At 47.9% G+C, this 19,946-nt stretch overlaps 1 protein-coding gene across 1 annotated transcript; it reads right to left on the bottom strand.

Annotated features, from left to right (window-relative positions):
- Positions 1 to 1,945: 1,945 nt before the first annotated feature.
- GNA15 (G protein subunit alpha 15) lies at positions 1,946 to 15,081 on the bottom strand. Its single transcript, XM_074978068.1, has 8 exons — positions 15,047 to 15,081; positions 14,098 to 14,265; positions 10,434 to 10,618; positions 9,198 to 9,352; positions 7,837 to 7,965; positions 5,673 to 5,802; positions 5,196 to 5,349; positions 1,946 to 3,148 (listed from the first exon to the last, which is right to left on the bottom strand). The coding sequence occupies exons 2-8, from the start codon at positions 14,243 to 14,245 to the stop codon at positions 2,907 to 2,909; spliced, it is 1,143 nt and encodes a 380-aa protein (XP_074834169.1). The 5' UTR covers positions 14,246 to 14,265; positions 15,047 to 15,081; the 3' UTR covers positions 1,946 to 2,906.
- Positions 15,082 to 19,946: the final 4,865 nt, after the last annotated feature.

A 19,946-nucleotide genomic window follows, 5' to 3' on the forward strand; every position in this document is an offset into this window, starting at 1 on the left:
GTCGACAGCACACCTTTTAAGTGTGGATGCTCCGGGAGTTTTGTTGACCAAACCCCAGTTTTGCTGGGGGGGGGGGGGGGAACCTCTAGTGTAGACGTAGCTTTGGTGTGATGCACTCGCCACACTTTATGGAAAAGGGGTTATGACTATAACTATGCATAACTCAAATGCTTTGGACAAAATGCCGCTTGGAACATATCATTTTCAAATGGTCTGAGCTGCTGAATCTGTATCATTTTTTGTAGTCGAAGTTATAAGTATTGTCTACGTATCTGTGTTCCAAGCGTTCACCTTGGTGAAGAGCTCAATGGGGGTGGGTCTCCCTTATGGCGAGGACGTGGCTTGTGCAGGGACAGCAGTACTTAGCTGACAAAGGGCCTTAAATGGAGGCCAATCCAGATGTGAAAAGCTTTGCTGTCTACCTTCAGACCAGCAAAGAGGCAATGGCTGATCGCCTGAAAAAGGACAGGGTCAGGTGATTCGTTCACATGACAGTCTCCACCTTGGACCTGCTTCCACACAGCAACAACAATAGAATTCTCTACACAGGGGCAACAGTGTATAGAGGGCCCTAGGGTTTGTCTTCATCCTGCCTTGAAAATTGCCTGACACACCCTAAGGAGAAACAGAAGAGTTCTGAAGTGTACTGGAGACCCAGATCAGGATAGGATCTTTTCTGACCTGAAGCTTTCACCTGATAGAACAGCTATTTTGGGTAAGAACTCACATGTAACTAGATTCTTAGTGGAATAGACCTAGTGATGACTTTTCTTTTCTTTTCATTTGGTAATTCACTGTGACCTACCTGTTTTACTAGTAACCACTTCAATTCTACTGTTTTGCTTAATAAAACTTTTGTTTATAATCAAGCCCAGTGTAAATAGTTATGACCTGGGGAAGGTTACCACTGCACATTTCTCCCATTGATTGGTAAAGGGGCTAACCTAATGGGTTCTCCCTGTGCAAATTTCTTCCACAGAGACAGACTGATTTATTTGGGGGTTTGATCCCTTCTGGGGGATTATTTCCCATGTGCTGTGCCTAAGAACTGCACCTACCCAGAGCAGCGTGTGCATTGCTCTGCAGGTGGGCGGTAACCTCAACTCTGTGCCTTGCCTGGGGAAGACTAGAAGGTCGGATCTGGCTCAGCAGGACAGTGTGATGGGGAGCCCCAGAGAGGTGGGTACCAGTGGCCCAATCTGCACACAGGGGAACATCCCAAGGGGTCTTCTGTGACCACACCCCACTATACTTGGTCTTCACAGAATCCTCTAGCAAGGAGTTCCACAGGTTGACTGTGTGTTGTGTGAATAAGTTCTTCCGAAGAAATACTCTCTTATCCCTCCCTTAGTCACCTCTTTGTCCAAGATGAAAAGTTAGTCTTATTAATCTCTCCTCACATGGCAGCTGTTCCATGCCCCTAAACATTTTTGTTGCCCATTTCATGCCAATATATCTTTCTTGAGATGAGGTGACCACATCTGCATGCACTATTGAAGAAGTGGGGATACCAGGGATTTAGATATAAGGCAATATATTTTCTGTCTTATCCTCTATCCCCTTCTAAGTAATTGCCAACATACTATTTGCTTTTTGGACCGCTGCTACACATTGAGTGGATGTTTACAGAGAACTATCCACGACTCCAAGATCTCTCTCTCAAGCGGTAACAGCTAATTGAGTCCCCATCATTTTATATGTAGAGTTGGGATTATGTTTTGCCATATGCACTGAATTTATCAACATTGAGTTTCCCCTGCTGTTTCATTGCTCAGTCCCCCAGTTTAGTGAGATCCTTTTGAAGCTCTTCATGGTCTGATTTGGATTTAATGATCTTGAGCACATCTCATCTGCAAATTTTGCCACCTCACTGTTTACCCCCTTCTCCAGATCATTTATGAGTATGTTGAATAGGATTGGTCCCAAGTCAGGTCCCATAATTAACCCTTTTGCTCTGGCCGAATGTCCCTGCCCAGAGACACAAATTGCGTCTCCTTTTTGGAGAGATGGTTTTGCACACCAGCTCCCATTGGAGAAGTTTGTACTCCTCTTCTGGGAGGGGATTGTCCTCCTTCCAGAAGACAGGCCGGAGTGTTGACGTGAGCTGGTCTCTCTCTGAGCATCCGCTCACAAGGTGTTTACCATGATGCTTTGCTAGCCTAAAGAGTCCTGGGAGCTAGATGGATTCCACACATGTGGCAGCTCCCCGGCAGAGTCCAACCAGCCCTGCAGGGAAACAGAGGAAGTCAACGGCCGAATGAGCCACAGCGGGCAAATTCCCTCTCATCCTTAAAGGTGGCACCCCTAGGTCAAAGGGCTGGTCAGTGCTGGGGAAGGCTAGCCCTGGCCTGTGGATTTAAAAAACACAAACAAACTTTTGGTTTCCTGCATTCTCAATCCAGCACCTCTTCCTAGGGCTAAATCCACATAAAAAACCCTTCCAATAAAAGCAAAGTTGGGCCCAGCATCCCAACAAGAAGCAGCCCCTTCCTGGCAAGAAGGGAAGGAGAAAATAACCTTTAAGAAGCCAAAATCCATGCGAGGAGCCAGTTCCCATTCCTCCCTGGAGTTAGTGCTGGGCTCTGGGCCCATCTCTGGCAGAAATAACCATAGAGAGAAGCTTGAGGTGGCACTGGGATTCTGCCATGAGAAAGGCAGCTCCATGGACGTGTCTCTGAGCATAAGGAGCATCAAGGGAGACGGTTCCCCCAGCATCGAGACTCCCAGCCCCCAGTCTGCTCCCGTCCAAATACAGCACCTGGGAGAACATTCCAAAAGTGTGTTACCAACAGCAGCAGCCAAAGTGCAGTGTCCTGGCACCCAGATGATTCGTCCTCTTGTTTGCTGGCAAGGACGAGTGCTGTGAGACCACCGCACCGCATGAAGCTGCCCCAAGCCCTTTCCCCTCACAGCAGGTTGATGTCGTGCAAATAGCTGGCCAAGACCACGTCCTGCACGTCACTGAAGACCTTGCGGATGTTCTGAGTGTCCGTGGCACAGGTGTAGTGTCGGTAAAGCCACCTGGAATTGGAGGCCATCTCAGAGAGCCCCTGCTCCGAGTTGTGACGGGTAGCTGAGCATTGCTGATACGTGTCCACGTACATCTCCAGAATGAACTTCTTCGCTGCCTCTGCATCTCGTTTGGGTCCTGATATAAGAAAAGAACAGATCTCAGCCAGGCTTTTCAGCTAGAAACCAGGCTGGCTTTGTCCTACCGTTCAGAAGGGTGCAGTATAAAATTCCACTTTAGTTACATCTAATTTAGAGTCATGTTGTAATTTAGGACAATGCTGTAATCATTTACCTGTACTTGATGCTCAAGTCAGACTTAAGAGAAATATTGTAGAACTGTGTAATAAGCATTGGTTAAAACTAACTTGATGGTCTATCTAAATGCTGATATTGTCTCTGTGCTAATGAAACCCCCTTGTTGTGTGAATGTGGAATGTGTGTGGTAAGTACAAGACCAATCACAAGGTGTTCTACGGCAGGACCAGGACAGGCACAGGGATGGTTGTATATTCTCACATATGGATGACTCTGGAGGAGGCAGCATGCAGTTTTCAATGAGAACAAGAGAGCAGTGATAGAAACCAGCAGGATGGGACAATCAACGAGAAGGAAACCTGAAAACACAAGCGCTTTCAAACAGCTGCAAAAACACACTGATCCCAATGCAAGAAAACAGCTCTAAGAAGGAGCTGTTCTGCCACAGACTTTGGGTTCGAATGCCACTTCCACCGGGATTTCAGCCTGGGCTGAAAGGAACCTGGTCCTGATCCAGCCTTGTATTTCATTAGCTTGGCCAGCAAGACAGAGAGAGAGAGAGAGAGATAATATGCTAAGTGCTTTTCTACTGTAGTCTCAATAAACACGGTGTATTGCCTTTTCCCTGAGAAAGAGGCCATCTGCATTCTCATACACAGGAAGTCACTGTAGTGGCAATTACAAGAGAGACATTCCCTGCATGAGTGACCACGGATGGGGCATTCCCCAGTAGGTCAATGGCAACATAACCTTGATTATTCATTTTAAGCTATGAGATGGGCAATCCCTTTAAAGATCAGCATCCCACTTGCACTAGGTGCTGTGACAATAAATAGCAAAGAGATTTTAGAGAGCTGTCTCTGATCGGGAACCCTCCCCTCCAACCCCCCCTCCTCCTGAGTTAGTGAGAGATGTTTAACTTTTACCAGTGTGGCAGATTGGAAGTGGTGGACTGTAGAAGCTTTATAGGGGGAAAATACACCTGGAGCTGGGTGAATGGGATTCTGTTCCCCACATTTAAAAAAAAAAAAACACCACACACACACACACACACACACACACTTGAGGCTCATTAAAAGCTAGTCTGCACCAGTAGGCTAATTAGACATCTGCAGCAGTAAAAGCCATCAGGCTCACCTTTAAAAGGGTTCCCTCAGGTGACAGAGGGGGAAGAAGAGGAACAGACCAGGAAGTGATGCTGGAGAACTGAGATTTGGAAGAAAGGGGAGACTCAGACAAGTGCCAGGGAGAAGGTGTTAGAGGGAAATGGTGGGAGTAATGGCCCAGGGAAAGGCTGCTGTGACTGGAGTAGGGGAAAAGCCCTCATCATCTGCTGCTGTTTAGGGTATCTGGGTGGGCCTGGGCTCTCAACCCTTCCCCAAGAGAGCTTCCCCAGCAGAAGGACAGGGTGCTAGGACCATTAGAGGGGTCTTGCCTTGTACTTGTGATGTGCCTATGATGCGAACAATGAGGTAAATGGAGACTCTTGCCTCTGGGAAGACCTGAGAGAGTGGAAGAGTTGCTGTGAGCCTCTGAGGCACAGGAGAAAAGCTGCCAGGAAGCACAGGACCTAGAGGGCAAGCCAGGAGCTCTGCTGCACTAGCTGGAGCATGGGATATTCTGGAGCAGACAGAGAATACACCATCACCGCCCACGCCCCCCATGCCACTTCCGTGCATGCTGATAAAACAAGTAACCGTGTAACAAAGTAGCGGGGAATGGACTCGTGGTGCAGGGGCAGTTCTGTGAGATGGCTTGAACATGGGAGAACCAATAAGCAGCAGCTCACTTGTGGCTCTTTCTGTAACTGAGACTGGGGGCTACCTGCTCCAGACCCGTTCTCAGGGGCTGCGCAAAGGCTCTAACAAGCACCTCCTCTGCTTCCAAAGGGCACCAAAAGCGTTGGTCTTCACATGGGCGGGAGGTACCTGGGAAGCTGGGGAAGTAAGTGGCCAGGTCCGAGTGGGCAATCTTGTCCTCCAGGAGGTCAGTTTTGTTTAGGAAGAGGATCACAGAGACGCTCTGGAACCAGGGCAGCTCCAGGATGGTTCTGAACAGGGCCAGGCTCTCCCTCATCCGGTTCTGCAGCAGGAGGGAGGAGACAAATAGCACATCCTTCAGCCCCTCACCTCCCAGAGCACCCCGGGGAGAGTCAGAGAGGCTCACAGAGGGAACGTAGCAGCCCAGCTGCCGGGAAGGAGGCAGTCCCTGGTGCCAGACAGATGAGTAGAGTGGGGCCTCCACAGAAATGCTTACGGGTGAGATATGAAAAACAACAAGAAGTCCCGTGGCACCTTATAGACTCACGTATTTTGAAGCATAAGCGTTTGTGGGCAAAGGTCGTGTGGCAGGGAAGGTTACTGATCATATCATCCGCTCCAGCACATCTCCTTTGGACTCCTTACCTCCTCGCTGTTCTCCTCCAGGCACTGGTCATACTCGCTGAGGGAAGCCAGATAGATCAGGGCAACCACGTGTTCAAAACAGTGTATCCACTTCTTGCGCTCCGACTTCTGCCCACCCACATCCACAATCCTGCAGGGAGCCAGGAGGATGGGGGTGTTAGCACTGGTTATGCTGCTGGGGCGCAGCTGCCCCAGTGTGCAAAAAACAGCTGCAGGACATTCAGCAGCAGCGGCAAGCAGCTAGCTCTGGGGTGGCAAACTGCAATGCCATGGGCTGCAGGCTGCCCACAACAGCTATAGAATCTCCATCATTTGAGATATTGAACGTCAGGTTTGATAAACATCTGTCTGGGATGACCTAGATCAGCGTTTCTCAAGCAGGGGCATGTGTACCTTTGGGGGTGCACCAAGGTCTTCCGGGGGCACATCAACTCATCCAGATATTTGCCTAGTTTTATAACTGGCTGCATTAAAACACTAGTAAAGTCAGTACAATCTGAAAGTTCATCCAGACAGTGCCTTGCTTCTATTACTTCATATGCCTGACTCTGAAATAAAACAAAAAAGCAGCCATGTAGCGCTTTAAAGACTAACAGAATAATTGATTAGGTGATGAGCTTTCGTGGAACAGACCCACCTCTTCAGATCTGGAAATTGTAATAAATTATTTTTGTTAGTCTTTAAAGTGCTACAGAACGGCTTTTTTGTCTTGTGAAGACACAGACTAACACGGCCACCTCTCTGTGACGCTGAAATGTAAGTACAATATTTTTATTCCAATTCATTTAGTTGATAATAAGATAGTAGAAAGTCAGCAAGTTTTCAGTAGGAGTCTACTGGGATAGTTTTGCATGATTTTGTAAATAGTTTTAAAGTGAGGTATAACTCGGGGATGTGCAAAACGAATCTGACTCCTGCAAAGGGTACAGTAATCTGCACAGGTTGAATGAGAAGTAACAGAGAGGGAGCTGTGCCAGTCTATACACTATCAAAACAAAAAGCAGTCAAGTAGCACTTTAAAGACTAGCAAACTAGTTTATTAGGTGAGCTTTCGTGGGACAGACCCACTGCTTCAGACCATATCCAGACCAGAACAGACTCAATATTTAAGACACAGAGAACCAAAAACAGTAAGCAAGGAGGACAAATCAGAAAAAGATAAATCAAGGTGAGCAAATCAGAGAGTGGAGGGGTGGGGGGGAAGATCAAGAATTAGATTGAGTTAAGTATGCAGACGAGCCCCTATAGGGACTCGGAAAGTTCACATCACGATTTAAACCATGTGTTAATGTTCCGAATTTGAATATAAATGTCAGTTTGTCCACTTCCCTTTCTACAAAGAAGCAATAATTTCTTTTCAGTAACACACGTACCTTGAGGTCATTGACAGAATGGCCCATTCCATTACAATGTTGACTAACTGGTTTGTGGATCTGGAGTGTTTTGATGTCTGTTTTGTGCCCGTTGACCCTTTGTCTAAGGGAGTTAGAAGTCTGTCCAATATACAAAGCATCTGGGCATTGTTGGCACATGATGGCATATATGATGTTAGTAGAGGAGCATGAGAAAGTGCCCGTGATTCTGTGAGTAACCTGGTTAGGTCCAGTGATGGTATTTCCAGAGAAGATATGTGGACAAAGCTGGCAGCGGGCTTTGTTGAATGAGGTTTGTTTCAAGACCTCAGACTGCCTTAAGACCATGTTTCTCAATCAGTGGCATACGGACTCTCAAGAGTACATGAGAAAAGTCTGGGGTTACTTATTTTTTTTTTAAAAAAAGGGGTACTAAAAAAAAAAAAAAAAAAAGGTTGAGAAACACTGATCTAGGGGGTGCTTAGTCCTGCCATGAGAGCAGGGGACTGGACTCAACCTCTCAAGGTCCCTTCCAGTTCTAGTGTTCTATGATTCTAACCCCACAGCACACAGCAACAACAGGGCTGGGATTCTCCTGCCTTAAACTGCAGCAGATAGGAGGCACGACCGGCAGGAAGGCTGACTAGAGAGACACACTGGGCTATCAGGTTCCATTCTCCCCCAGCCTGAGGGGAACCAGGAGCTCTTAACGTAGCTGTTTACACAGCCCCTCACTTGAATACAGCGCACATGCCCCATGCAGACAAGGCAGGGAATCCCATGCAGGTCTGACTGCTCTGAGGCAGCTTCACCTTAGAATCATCTTCTGCATGGAGAAGCAGTATTCGGTGATGCCAGTGGTAGGCATGCGGCTCCTCAGGATATCCTGAGCCGTGGGGATGTAACCGTCCTCAGCGATACGCTCCAGGCTGGAGAGAAAACTGCAGAACAGCCGTGAAACAAGGAGGAAGTCAGTTCCACTGGCATCCCCTGCGAGAGAGGTTCAAACCACTTTCCAGAACTTTCAGTAACCCAGGGCAGCGTTCACGTTGCCACAGACAGAAGTGGAGAGGCAGTGCAGGGAATAAAATTCCCCAAGTCCTGGCGCTCATCCCTGTGTTCTAACCACACAGCCGTTTCCCCTTAAGCCTCCAACAGGCTGGGCAGAGCGTGGGGTAGGTTGCAGCTATTTATCACTTTAGGGCAAAGCTCAGAAAATGTTGTCAGAGAATCACCCTAAATTTCAGGTGCTTGGGCCAGACGTCGGCTGGGAGTTCTCTGCATCTGGCTGGACTCGGAAGGAGACTTACTATTCAGGTTGCTAACAACGCACAAAACCCCAAAGGGGTTATTTATGTATTTAAAGAAAAAAAGGTTAAGATCTATTAACACGTAATTGGGTTTATCACCATGGTGCCCAGAGCGCCCAGCTGACCCTGAGATCCTGCTGCGCACAGTGCTGTACATACACACAGAGAGAGGCAGTCCTTGCCTTGAATATTTTACTGGCTAAAATAAACATGACAGGCACAGAGAGGGGAAGTAACTTGCTCAAGGTCACAGAACAGTCAGGCTGAGAATAACCCAGAGCATCTGACTCCCAGTCCTGTGCCCCTATGCAGTGGGCCACATACAACTGCCAACTGGGGTTGGGGGAAAAAAAGGGGCAACTGCCCCAGGGCCTGGCAGTTCAAAAGGGCCTGGAACACCTGCTGCTACTGCAGCAGCTGCTGTGATGTGTACTAAAGAGGTGGCTGGGGGACGCTAGCCCCAAGCCAGCCCCCGACCCACCCACACCTTATTCACAGATCCTGCAATTCTGTCGGCCCCCTGGGGGCCACACTGTTTCACCCAGCATCAGCATTCTCTGTAAGCTGAGTGTGTGGGCAGCAACCCAGGAAAGATTCAGGTGCCACCCAGCTGATTAACAGAGCCCCCACAACCGCCAGTGTGTGTTTCTATTAGCACTGCACATCTGCACATACTTGGTGCACATAACATTTATCCCGCCAGTGGATGGAAACAATTAAAACATTGCCGAGCAAATCCCCTTTTTGGGCCAAAAACCTCAACCACTTGGCAAGTCGGATGCTTGGGAAAGCGATTTCTGAGCTGCCATCCAGCAGGGGGCAGAGCTCTGATGTCCACAATGCCGCCTCCCCAGGTAACTCACTAAAAGGCAGAGTCCAGCAAGTGATACTGGTGCCGTCTCTCGTAGCAGGTCCGGATCCCCGTGTCCCTCCACAGGCTTTCAATGGCGTTGGCATGGGGCCTGCTGAAGGTCACCACCTTCGAGGCATTCACCCCCATGACCAGCTTGGCCTTCTCCTAGAAGCAGGTGAATCGTGGGGGGGGAGGGTAAAAAAGGGGGAGCAACGGCCTTCTTAGAAACTTCTCAAGGAAAATGCTCTCTCCCCCCTGCATGGGGGTGGGGAGGGGAATCCAAACCACAGAATCTGGGGCTTCGATTAAGAGAGGAGACACAATGTAGTGCACCGAGCATCAGACCGGGAGCTAGGACTCCTGGGTTCTGTGTACAATTATTGTTAAGCCCGAGGGAAGGGCTGTGAAAACGCAGCCCAGATCCATCCCGCCAAGCTGCTAGACCAGCCAGCAGACACAGTGGGGAGCCTCAGGCAGGCTCCCTGCTGGCCCCACCCCATATGCTGCTTAGAAAAGGGGGTGCAGGACCCTGTTAGTCTTAACAGCTGAGTCCAGGGGGGAGGGAGAAGGAGGCTTCAAGCACTGCCCCCGACTGCAGCACAATCCCATTGGCTGGTTTCTGGCCAATGGGAGTTTCCTAACTGGAGCACCACTCACCCTCCCCTCAGGTTCATTGATGCACATGGCCCCTGCCATGGCACCAGGCAAAGCCTTGGAGCGCCCCCTCCCATCAAAAATTATTGCCCACCCCTTCCCTCGGGCAACGTTAGCACAGTATGCCATTTCAAAAGGGGAAACTGAGGCACCAGGAGGCAAGTGACCCGCTCAGGGTGACCCAGGAAGTCCATAGGCAGGAAAATTCCTTCCTGGCCTCCTCAGCCAGGCCTGGGGTGGGGGTGATTGTGCCTCTGTTGCCTGGACAAGGAGCCATTGCTCCTGCCGTGAAGTGAACTGGGGCTCCTCACTCCACCTCCTGCTCTTGAGACAACAGCTTTGGAATACGCCGTCCGGTTGCAATGCCTGTCTTCACTGTGCACCTTGGGCTCTCCTGGGCTGACTGGCTGTGCTCCACCCCGCACGGAAAGGGGGTGTCGCTGCCTTCTAGTAGCTACAGCTGTGTGGACTGGTGCTATCAGATATCTGCAAGGGCGCTGTGTCAATTTACACCCCATGCGAGTGTGGCCATGGGCACCCCTCTGTCTCCCCTCACCACCTGGTTGGGGGTCTCCCTGTCCACCCCACTTACCACGTTCTCTGGCTGGGCGTAAGAGATCTGCAGCATCTCCATGGCTCGAATCATAGCCTGCATGGAGGCGAAGACATTCTGATACACCAGCCCGGCAAAGCCTTTGCGCTCCTCTTCCGAATAGCCCGCCCCGTGGATCAGCCGCAGCTGCTTGATGAAGGTGCTCTTCCCACTTTCCCCAGGGCCTGCAGACAGGGCAGAGACCTTAGACTTCCCCGGGAAGACAGCCTCACGAATCTGGTGGGGGACTTGAGGGCCACCCCACCCGCCAGCGAGAGTCCAGAGGCAAGTGGAGTACTTCCAAACAGCCACTCGCTGCCAGTTCAATCAAGGCCAGTCTGGGAGGTCCTGTCGCAATTTCAGTAAGTATCCAGGGCATAAATGCTTTCCTGGGTTAGGGAGAGGAAGGTCGGGCTCTTCCCTAGGATGGATGGGAGGCCCTGCTACCACCCTTGTCCAGACAGCCCCATCTTCAGGGAACTCACTTGCCTGTAAAGACAGCAAGAAGTCCTGCAGCACATTACAAACTAATAGATCTTCGGGAGCACAAGCTTTTGTCTGTTAGTCTATAAGGTGCCACAGGACTTCTTGTTGTTTTTTGCAGATACAGACTAACACTGCGACCCTGCTCATACTTGCTTGTAAAGGGTTAAACCCAGAAAATCTCCAGGAAGTGCCAGCAAGCAGCCAAGGTGAGCCAATGGGAAGAGAAGGGGATTTCTGAATGGAAGCAGTTATCTGCTGGGTAAGTCCTTTGTGCAGCCCAGGAGAGATACCAAGATGAAATGAGCCAGGAACGAGGTAGAACATTTAAGGCGGCAACATTTAGTCAGACCATGATGCAAGGTGGTTATTTGTTTAGTATGGGTTTGGTTTGCAGGAATTCTCCATCTGGCTGATAAATGCCCCTATACGCTAACTTTTAAACGCCGTCCCAGGGAAGTAATACTCTGTTTTAAATCTACCTTTTCAAAGCTGCACCATAATACTAGCAACTAACTATGTTTAACAAACTTGTCTTTGTTTGGTTAATAAAATCACCTTTTAAAGCCTGTATCTGATCCCCATGTCCTAGAAGAGGTTGTGTGTGTGCGTGCGCGTGCGCCTGCCTGTGACTGAGAGCTCAGCTATTAGGGACTCAGCGTTTGTTTCCAAGCCATCTCCTAAGGGAGAGTTAAGAGCTTGGGGTTTTCCCATGGGGAGACATCCCAAGTGTGTCTTCCTGGGGCATAAATACGGCTTTTGCCTGTAGATGGTGGCAGCATATTCCCCAGGATCAAGGGATCTTTGACCTTGAAGGCTGGATCTTGTTTGATGGGAGAGGGACAAAAGGCATGAGTGACACCTCACTTTAGACCGTCGGCCTCATCAAGTTGGAAGATCTTTGCCTAGGTGAGCGAATGAACAGGGCCATTTTTCACTGCCAACGAGCACAGAAATCTCCCTCACACACACCCATAGTGACAGAGAGGTAGCTCTGTTAGTCTGTATTCTTCCAAAACAAAAAAGCAGTCATGTAGCACTTTAAAGACTAACAAAATAATTTATTAGGTGATGAGCTTTCATGGGACAGACCCACTTCTTCAGCCTCAGAACGGACTCAATCTATTAAGCACAGAGGTCCAAAATTATCAAGGTTGACAAATCAGAAAAATTGTTATCGAGGTTGGCAAATCAGAAGAGCAGCAGGACGGCAGAGGGGTTGTGGGGTGGGGAAGTTAAGAGTTAGACAAAACATCAGAGTATGTAAAAGAGTCCTTATAGCGAGTCAAGTAATTGCTGTCCCTCTTCAAGCCATGTGTTAATGTGAATGACAAGAAGTCCTGTCGCACCTTATCAACTAACAGATATTTTGGAGCATAAGCTTTCGTGGGCAAAGACCCACTTCATCAGATGCATGATTTCTTTGCCCACGAAATATTATGCTCCAAAATATCTGTTACTCTAGAAGGTGCCACAGGACTTCTTGCTGTTCTCGAACATACAGACTAACATGGCTGTCTCTCCGATATGTGTTAATGTCAAAACAAAAAGCAGTCAAGTAGCACTTTAAAGACTAGCCAAATAATTTATTAGGTGAGCTTTCATGGGACAGACCCAAGAAGTGGGTCTGTCCCACGAAAGCTCACCTAATAAATTATTTGGCTAGTCTTTAAAGTGCTACTTGACTGCTTTTTGTTTTGATAGTATATAGACTAGCACAGCTCCCTCTCTGTTACTATTCAATGTGTGTCAATGTGACTTTGAATGTGAAAGTTAGTTCTGAGCATTCCCTCTGTAGACGGTTGTTAAAGTCCCTTTGCAGTAGAACACAAACTTTCAGATCTTTAACAGAATGGCCCACTCCATCAAAGCGCTGGCTGACAGGTTTGTGGATCTGGAGTTTTTTTGACACCTGTTCTATGTCCATTCGTTCTTTGTCAAACAGCGTTTGCAGTCTGTCCTACCTGCATGGTGCGTGGGCATTGTTGGCACATATGACATTAGCGGAGGAACAGGAGAATGTACCTGTGATTCTGCAACCAACAGGGTTAGGTCCAGAGATGGTATCTCCAGAATAGATATGTGGACAAAGTGTGTGCCTAGTGGAGTAAAGGAGGTCCATGGCAGAGCTTCTCCCATCGACCTGGCCGTCCTTACTGAGGGAGGTAAGTCGACTGTAGATACATCAATTGCGCAGCTGGAATTGACTTAGCTGGACTTGCGTATCCACAATCAACTTTAAGGTCTAGTGTAGACCCAGCTTTAGTCACAGCCAGTTCACCTCATCTGACCTTTTGCTAATATTCTCCTTTAGCTTAAATATCCAACTAGCTTTTATCCTCCCACTGCTCCTAACTATCCCATTGTATTTACGGAGCACAATTAGCAGTTGGGAGGGGACAATTGCCCCAGGGCCTCTTTGAAGTGCAGAATGTGGAGGGGGTGGGGAGGTGAGACAGCGCTGCAGACTGTCCTAGGCCCTGCCCTTGCCAGGGCCCAGAGCCAAGCCATCCTCCCACCTTGGCCTGGGCTGGTGGCATTTGTCTGTCCTGCTGGCAATTAGATCCCTGCTCAGCCTTTGTTTTGCTGGTTATATGAGCCAACATCTTCTCAGCACCTCTCGTAAGGCAGGCCCTCCTTTCCCCACCTCCTGGTAGCCCTCCTCTGAACGTGGCCCCTTTTCACAAAAAACAAGCAGTTCAGTAGCACCTCAAAGACTCAGATTTACATATTAGGTAATGAGCTTTCATGGGTGGAGCTTCCCCACGAAAGCTCATTTACTAATAAATAGAATTGATAGTCTTGAAGGTGCTACAGGCCTGCTTGTTTGTTTGCTTTTTTGTGAAGATACAGACTAACACGGTGACTCCTCCGAGGCTGTTCCAGTTTGAAATCCTCTTGGACAGTGGGGGCTGGGGGAGGCCATATACTCCTCTTCCCAGAGCAAACCTGGTGGTCATCTGCAAAACTATCCAACTTAAGGGGAAAAGCAGTTTCTGCAGTGCAGGACTGCTGGGGGTGGAGAAGAGGGAAGGAACCCTTTGGACTAGAGAAATTTGGGGGACACCCACCTGCCTCCCTCACCTCTGTCTAAAATCCCTCATTCTGGCTGTCCGCCCCCCTTCTCCACCAAGCTATCAATCAGTGTAAACAAAGCTGTGAGACTCACAAGATAACTCACCTAGTAGAAGTAACTTCAGCTCCTTGCTGTCTTGCTTTTGCTGGTCTCTTAGAAGTTTGTTGATTTCTCTATCTAACACAACAGCAGCTTTATCATCCTCTGACAGGAAACAGGGGCACTTCCAACAACAGCAGAAGCCCCAAGGCATGGTGTGGGCAAGAGCTTAGCCTGATGAGGAAAGCGGAGAGTAAAGCCAGACTTGAGAGCTCAGAGAAGTAACTTTACGCCTCCCCCCCCAATACACAGGAATGCCCCTCGGCCAGTGGGATGAAGGCAGAGTGTACCCACCACAGCGTGGTTGTAAATTGAGCTAAGGCATGCTTGGTGAGCCATTCACACATGCTCTGGCCTTGGTGGCTGTGGACTCTGCCCAAGCACTCTGTAGCTCAGCTTCTCTGAGAGCTTCAAGTAGCAAAGGTTTCTGATGGAGGGTTACTCATCCACTGAGACCAACATCAATTAAAATCACACACGCCTCTTTTCCTGCTCTTTCTGGTAAAGATGTCGATGCAGCACTCTCCAAAATTAAATGTTTTACACCTCCACACAAGCAAGTTTCAAACTGGCCAGTTTTTGTCGACGAAGGGGTGAAAAAAAAAAAAAAAAAAAAAAAAAAAAAATCAGAACTTGTATCAGGTGTTTGAAATGTCACAAAAAAACCCACATCAAACCAGAAGGGATAGGGAAAAAAATGGAAAAAAATCTGTTCCAAGAAGTGTCCAAATGATCTCAACTTAAAATTCCACCAGGACGGCAATTAAGATACCCTTCCCAAACCAAAATCCAACCTCTCAGAAACATTCCTTGCTCCTCCTTCCTTAGGCAAGTCCAGGTTCCCAGACAAGGACAGGTTGCCTCTTTCAGGCTTGCTTAAACTGTAAGGTAGCTCTCTGCATCAGGAACAGTGATGAATAAGAAACACTCCCATTGTGGGAGTGTCACCACCCACCTGGCCCTCCTTTCACAGGCCTGGGCAACAGCCCTAGCCTAATGCAGAGTAGTGTAATTCCTCTTCCTTGTTCACATGAAATAGCATCAACAGCATTTTCCTTCCTCATTGCACACCTCACATCCTCCTGCCCCAGGACGGGAGGGGAGCAGACTCCCACGCATCCAAAGCCAAGAGGTCTGAAAATTACAGGACACCCCTCCTCATGAAGCGGTGATCATTCGCTTCTGCATTGTGACAACTGTCTTTCAGTTTCAGCTGCAACATGTTCCATCCCCCCCTCACGTGACCTCAGCTGTTTGAGCCAGAAAACGCTGCAGAAAGATCAGTCCTTGCACTGCATGAGGATGTCAGAGTGCTACAGAAACATCAGCAGCTTAAGCCTGTTTGAAGTGGTTGAGGTTAAGTGACTTGCCCATAAATCTTACAGGCAGTTTGTGGCAGAACCAGCAGCTGAAGCTAGGAATCCAGTCACTGTCTCCTCTCTAGGCACTAGGGCTTAATTGTGTTACCCTGATGCATGCTGAGAAATGACAGACTGTGCATGTAGTCCTAATAGAATCCATGCAACAAGAGAGAGTAAGAATGATAGAAGCACGTCACAGAAAAGCTGTCCCTCGGCTTGTACCAACAACAAGGGGTCACAAAGTCCCATGTGGATTCATGAAGGCAAGGGGAGAGCAAGGCTAGTGTGGGCTCTGTTCATGATGGAAGCGAAACACTCAGTGGGGAACGAAACGAGAAGTGAGTCAAGGAAGTGTGTCGAAAACCTGAAACCAAAAAAAAAAAAAAAAAAGAATCTTGAAGTTAGATGTTCAGATAATAAGTGTGTGAATTTCCTGCCAGTCAATGGGACTGGTTTGACTGTTCGGTTCAATGTAACCCCAGGATAAGCACTGGCAGAAGGAGAACTTTCAATCTTCCCTTATGCACCAGCAAAGGTCTTCAACATTGAACGAGAGAGCAAGGAGGGGATTAAGCCTGCAGGAACCAGTTTGCCAACAGCTGCTGCAGCCTGAGAGAGACCGTTCAGTGCTGAAAGCAGTGGAGATGGTTTGTAATGGTGACACCCATTTGTTTGGAACTGACACAAATGGATCCAGCTTGATTTAGCTGGTGTGCTTCTAAGGCAGTGTTTACCAATTTTATTTGGCCACGGCACCCTTTTAAACCTCGAAAGAATATTGCAGAACCCCTAGTAACAGTCATATATGGAGGTGAAAAAGTAGATCGCAAAGAAGTATGGATAATTATAAACAAGTCAAAATTTGCACGCCGGCTACTCTGCAAGCGAGGGGCTCTCTGCAGCTCCCTGCCCAGCTATCACTGAAATAAGGGAACTAAATTCAGTTGGTTTAAAAGGCTGGATCCCTCCCACCGCCTTGCTGGCTGTTAAACCAATTCAATTATTTCTATTGTTTCAGTGGTGGCAGCATTTGGAGCTGCAAATGACTCCCTAAAGAGCCACAGGTGGCTCTGGAGCTGCAGGCTGCCGCCCTAATTCGTAGTCAATTTATATTTGTCGTGGCTCAATTTTTAAATATAAGAAATCACGCAGCTTTTGCATTCAGTCACCCACTTGATCTACGCTTCTTGAGAGCGAGCACAGGAATTTATGGTGGTACATAAACAGGCAACTGCACTGACTGACCACGTACGCAGCACAGAGTAGTGACGTCATCGTCCCTATTCTCTGGCTATGCTGGCATTACACAGGGGACCCTTATCTTGGCAAGCACGAACGAAAAGGGTTTTTAATAAAATTCATAATCTTTTAAAGTAATAAAATGTAGTGGAACTGGAATTTTCGCCAAACCCTTATTTTCACTTTGCGGAACCCCGGGGTGCGATGAAACACCATTTGGGAAACCTTGTTCTAAGAGTCCCAGATTTGCTGAGGACTGGAAATAAGATCCATTCAGAATATCCACTGGCACTGGAAACAAAAAAAAAAGAGGAAGAAATCCAAGCCACGGTTGAACCCTCTGTTGAAGGGCTTGCCCTTGTGAGGCGTCCAGGCCAGAATGTGAGCAAAGATTCAAACAAGAATCCACAGAATGAGCATTTCCCTTATTCAGCTTCTATCACAGTTAAAGCTCCTCTTTACTCTACACCCCATCTGTCTTAACTGAACGTTGCCGTGAACCATGAAAAAAAAAAAAAAAAAAGAGCCAACTCTTTCGGAGGAAGAGATTAACGTTGCAGCTTTCAGGGATGCCAGAAATTTAACAGGCTGACTGGCTAGCTGATACCTCAAGCATGATTCACAGTCATGCCCAAGCAATGAGGACTGGCCAGCTGCAGAAGAGGTGGTCAGGCAGGTGAAGAAATAAAAGTCTGGCTACAGGGTGGAAGTTTCCTTTGATGGAAAAGATTTCCACCCCTCCAAGAGGTGATAGCTCATCAGTGGAAAAATTCATCTGCACACCTAGTTGTGGCGAGGACGGGGAGAAGTTAAGTCAACCTAACAATTGCATGGCTCAGTATTCCCCCCCCCGACAGCCCTGAGCAAGGTAGTTAGGATGATCTGAGATGTAGGCAGACACCAGCCTAAGCCTTCTGCAGAATCAGAAGGACAAGTTCTGCGGCTTGTTAAGATTTGAATTTTATGACACTAGCACTCGTTCAGTGGCATGTAAAGGAGACAGTGGTTTATAATGGAGAAAATCCAACACGCAGAGATGGTTATAAAACACTGGAATTATGGAAGGGCAGTTACAGAGGAGAGGGTTACAAAGAGACAGAGACAGACTGCATGGGGCTAGGTGGGTTCAGCAGCTAAATACCTTTATTAGGGTGACCATCCGTCCTGTTTTTCGGACGCCAAAAAGGCATCCCAGCTTATTCTTTTTTTTTTTTTAAAAAAGAGATTAATTGTCCCGTATTTGGGCCCTCCCCCGCTGACCTTTACCACAGGCACAGCTGCTGGCGGGAGTCACTTTCCCAAGCCTCAGGAAAGCTGGGGAGCGTGGGTTGCTACCATGGCCTTGCTGCTTCCCCGGGGCCGGGAGTGCTGCTTCCCTTGGGCTCCCGAGAGGGCCAACGGCAGCCACCTCCTTCCTGGCTCCCTAGGGCTTGGTGGAGCCAGGAGGAGCCGCCCCTTCCTCCCCCTTATTTGAGACAGGGAGGTACGGTCGCCCTAACTTTTATAAATCTATCCCAAGGCTGCAACAGTTTCCATTCTAAAGCATCACTAGTATTTTGTGGTTGGAAAATTCCCTTCATCTGAAAGTTGCCACATTACATTGGGAGTGCAGGAGGGGGGAAAGACACAAATTCTCCTTTGTCTTCTGAGTTAAAGTTTTGAAGTGTATTTGTCAATTGACTTTCAAGTTACAAGGGGATAAAAATGAGTCCAATTTGAAATGTCACTTTTGTCTGAGTTTCCCAGTTCCTTTACAAGTCTTTAGGTTATTTATTGTGCGTGTCTTGTAGGAACACGCAGAAGCCCCAACCAGGGACATGGACACTGCTGTGGAAGGTGCTGTACACTTGCAGAATTAAAATGCTAGCCCTGCCTCAAGACCAGCGTTCCCTGTAAGCAGAGTGCCTGGGTGGCCACCCAGGGGCGATTCTAATGCAGCTGATTAGCACAGTGCCCATAGCTGGCAGCATGTGTTTCTACCGGAGATGCACAGCCACACATGCCTCAGTGCACATTAATATTTCTATCAATGGGTGGAATAAACTTTTAGGGAACATCGTCAACGCCTGGAGTAATCTAAAGCAATTTCAAGCTTTTCGTGTATTTCGAATGCCTTAAAAAGTCCTGAGCCAGCCCACTTAGAGGAAACTAGACTGTAATCAAACTTAACAGCTTCTATACCCAATCCTGCCCTCATACTGACTTCCACTAGAAGTGTTTTTGGCACTAGCTTCAAAGGCAGGAGGATTGGGCTGGAGTTTGAGATTAAGTGCTGCCCTCTCTTGGTCACTAGCTGCTTATGGCTTTTCCAAATGGTCTTTTTAAAGCCAGACAGCTAAGCCTAAGGAAGGCTGAATTAGCCATGTAGGAGATAGAATAAATGAGTGCAGTTGAGACAGGCACCTCTATTTGTTCAAAACAAAAAGCAGTCAAGTATTTGTTCAAGTTTCTTTAAAACCTTTAGTCATTCTTAACAGAGACCTGCAAAGCAAAAACTGAGCTAACTGCAGATTTCTAAGCAGGCTGTTTGAGGCATTATTCAGAAAATACCAGGAAGCATGCTCAAATAGATTGAAAGCTCTTGGGTAACAACTGGCTTTTTTGTTGTTTACATGGCACAGTCGGGTCTTAGTCCCTAGCGTAGGCACCTATGCATTACAAATCATTTCCCGGTGGCTGGAAAAGTTTTCAGCAAAACAGGTTCCAACTTACATTCGCTGCCTGTATCCCTTACCTTACATAAGCAGCCTTGCCGAGATTCACTTACACAGATAAAGGTTTCCAGGGTTTGGTGGCAGCCTTGTGCTTTTCCACCTTGGAAATTCACTTGGTGCTGAAGATGCATAGTGTAAAATGCCTGAAGATCACAAGTGCAGGAGGGATGGCAGGAAGGTCTTCATGAGAGAGCTTGCTTGTCGGAGGTGTAAGTTCTGCAGGCAAGGAAGTGTTGTAGAGAACATAAACTGAAACTATGCCAAAGAAAAATTAAACCTTTTAAAACGTTAAGGTTGGGGGGGGGGGTGTATTGAGTTTTCCCCTGCCCCATTCGATACCCTCCGTTTTCATCATTGGTTACAGTTCTGTTAAAAAAGGTTACCTCACCTTTCATAAAGTACAGCAACATGGCCTCTCCATAGTAACACACAGAGGGGAAGGAGGACTGGAACACTGCACTTCCTTGTGTTACACATCTTTGATTTTATTAATAGCAATATTCCGCCACACAGGAATCCCAGTCAATGACCACATTGCACA

This window comes from Carettochelys insculpta, chromosome 27 (assembly GCF_033958435.1).
Source record: "Carettochelys insculpta isolate YL-2023 chromosome 27, ASM3395843v1, whole genome shotgun sequence".
In the NCBI taxonomy this organism is placed as follows: domain Eukaryota; kingdom Metazoa; phylum Chordata; order Testudines; family Carettochelyidae; genus Carettochelys; species Carettochelys insculpta.

Coding starts and splice junctions, on each gene's coding strand:
- GNA15 (XM_074978068.1), bottom strand. CDS start 14,245: ATGCCTTGGGGCTTCTGCTGTTGTTGGAAGTGCCCCTGTTTCCTGTCA. Junction 9,353..10,433: donor ACGCCCAGCCAGAGAACGTG/GTAAGTGGGGTG, acceptor ACCTGCTTCTAG/GAGAAGGCCAAGCTGGTCAT. Junction 5,803..7,836: donor ATGCAGAAGATGATTCTAAG/GTGAAGCTGCCT, acceptor GGCTCCCTGCAG/GATTGTGGATGTGGGTGGGC.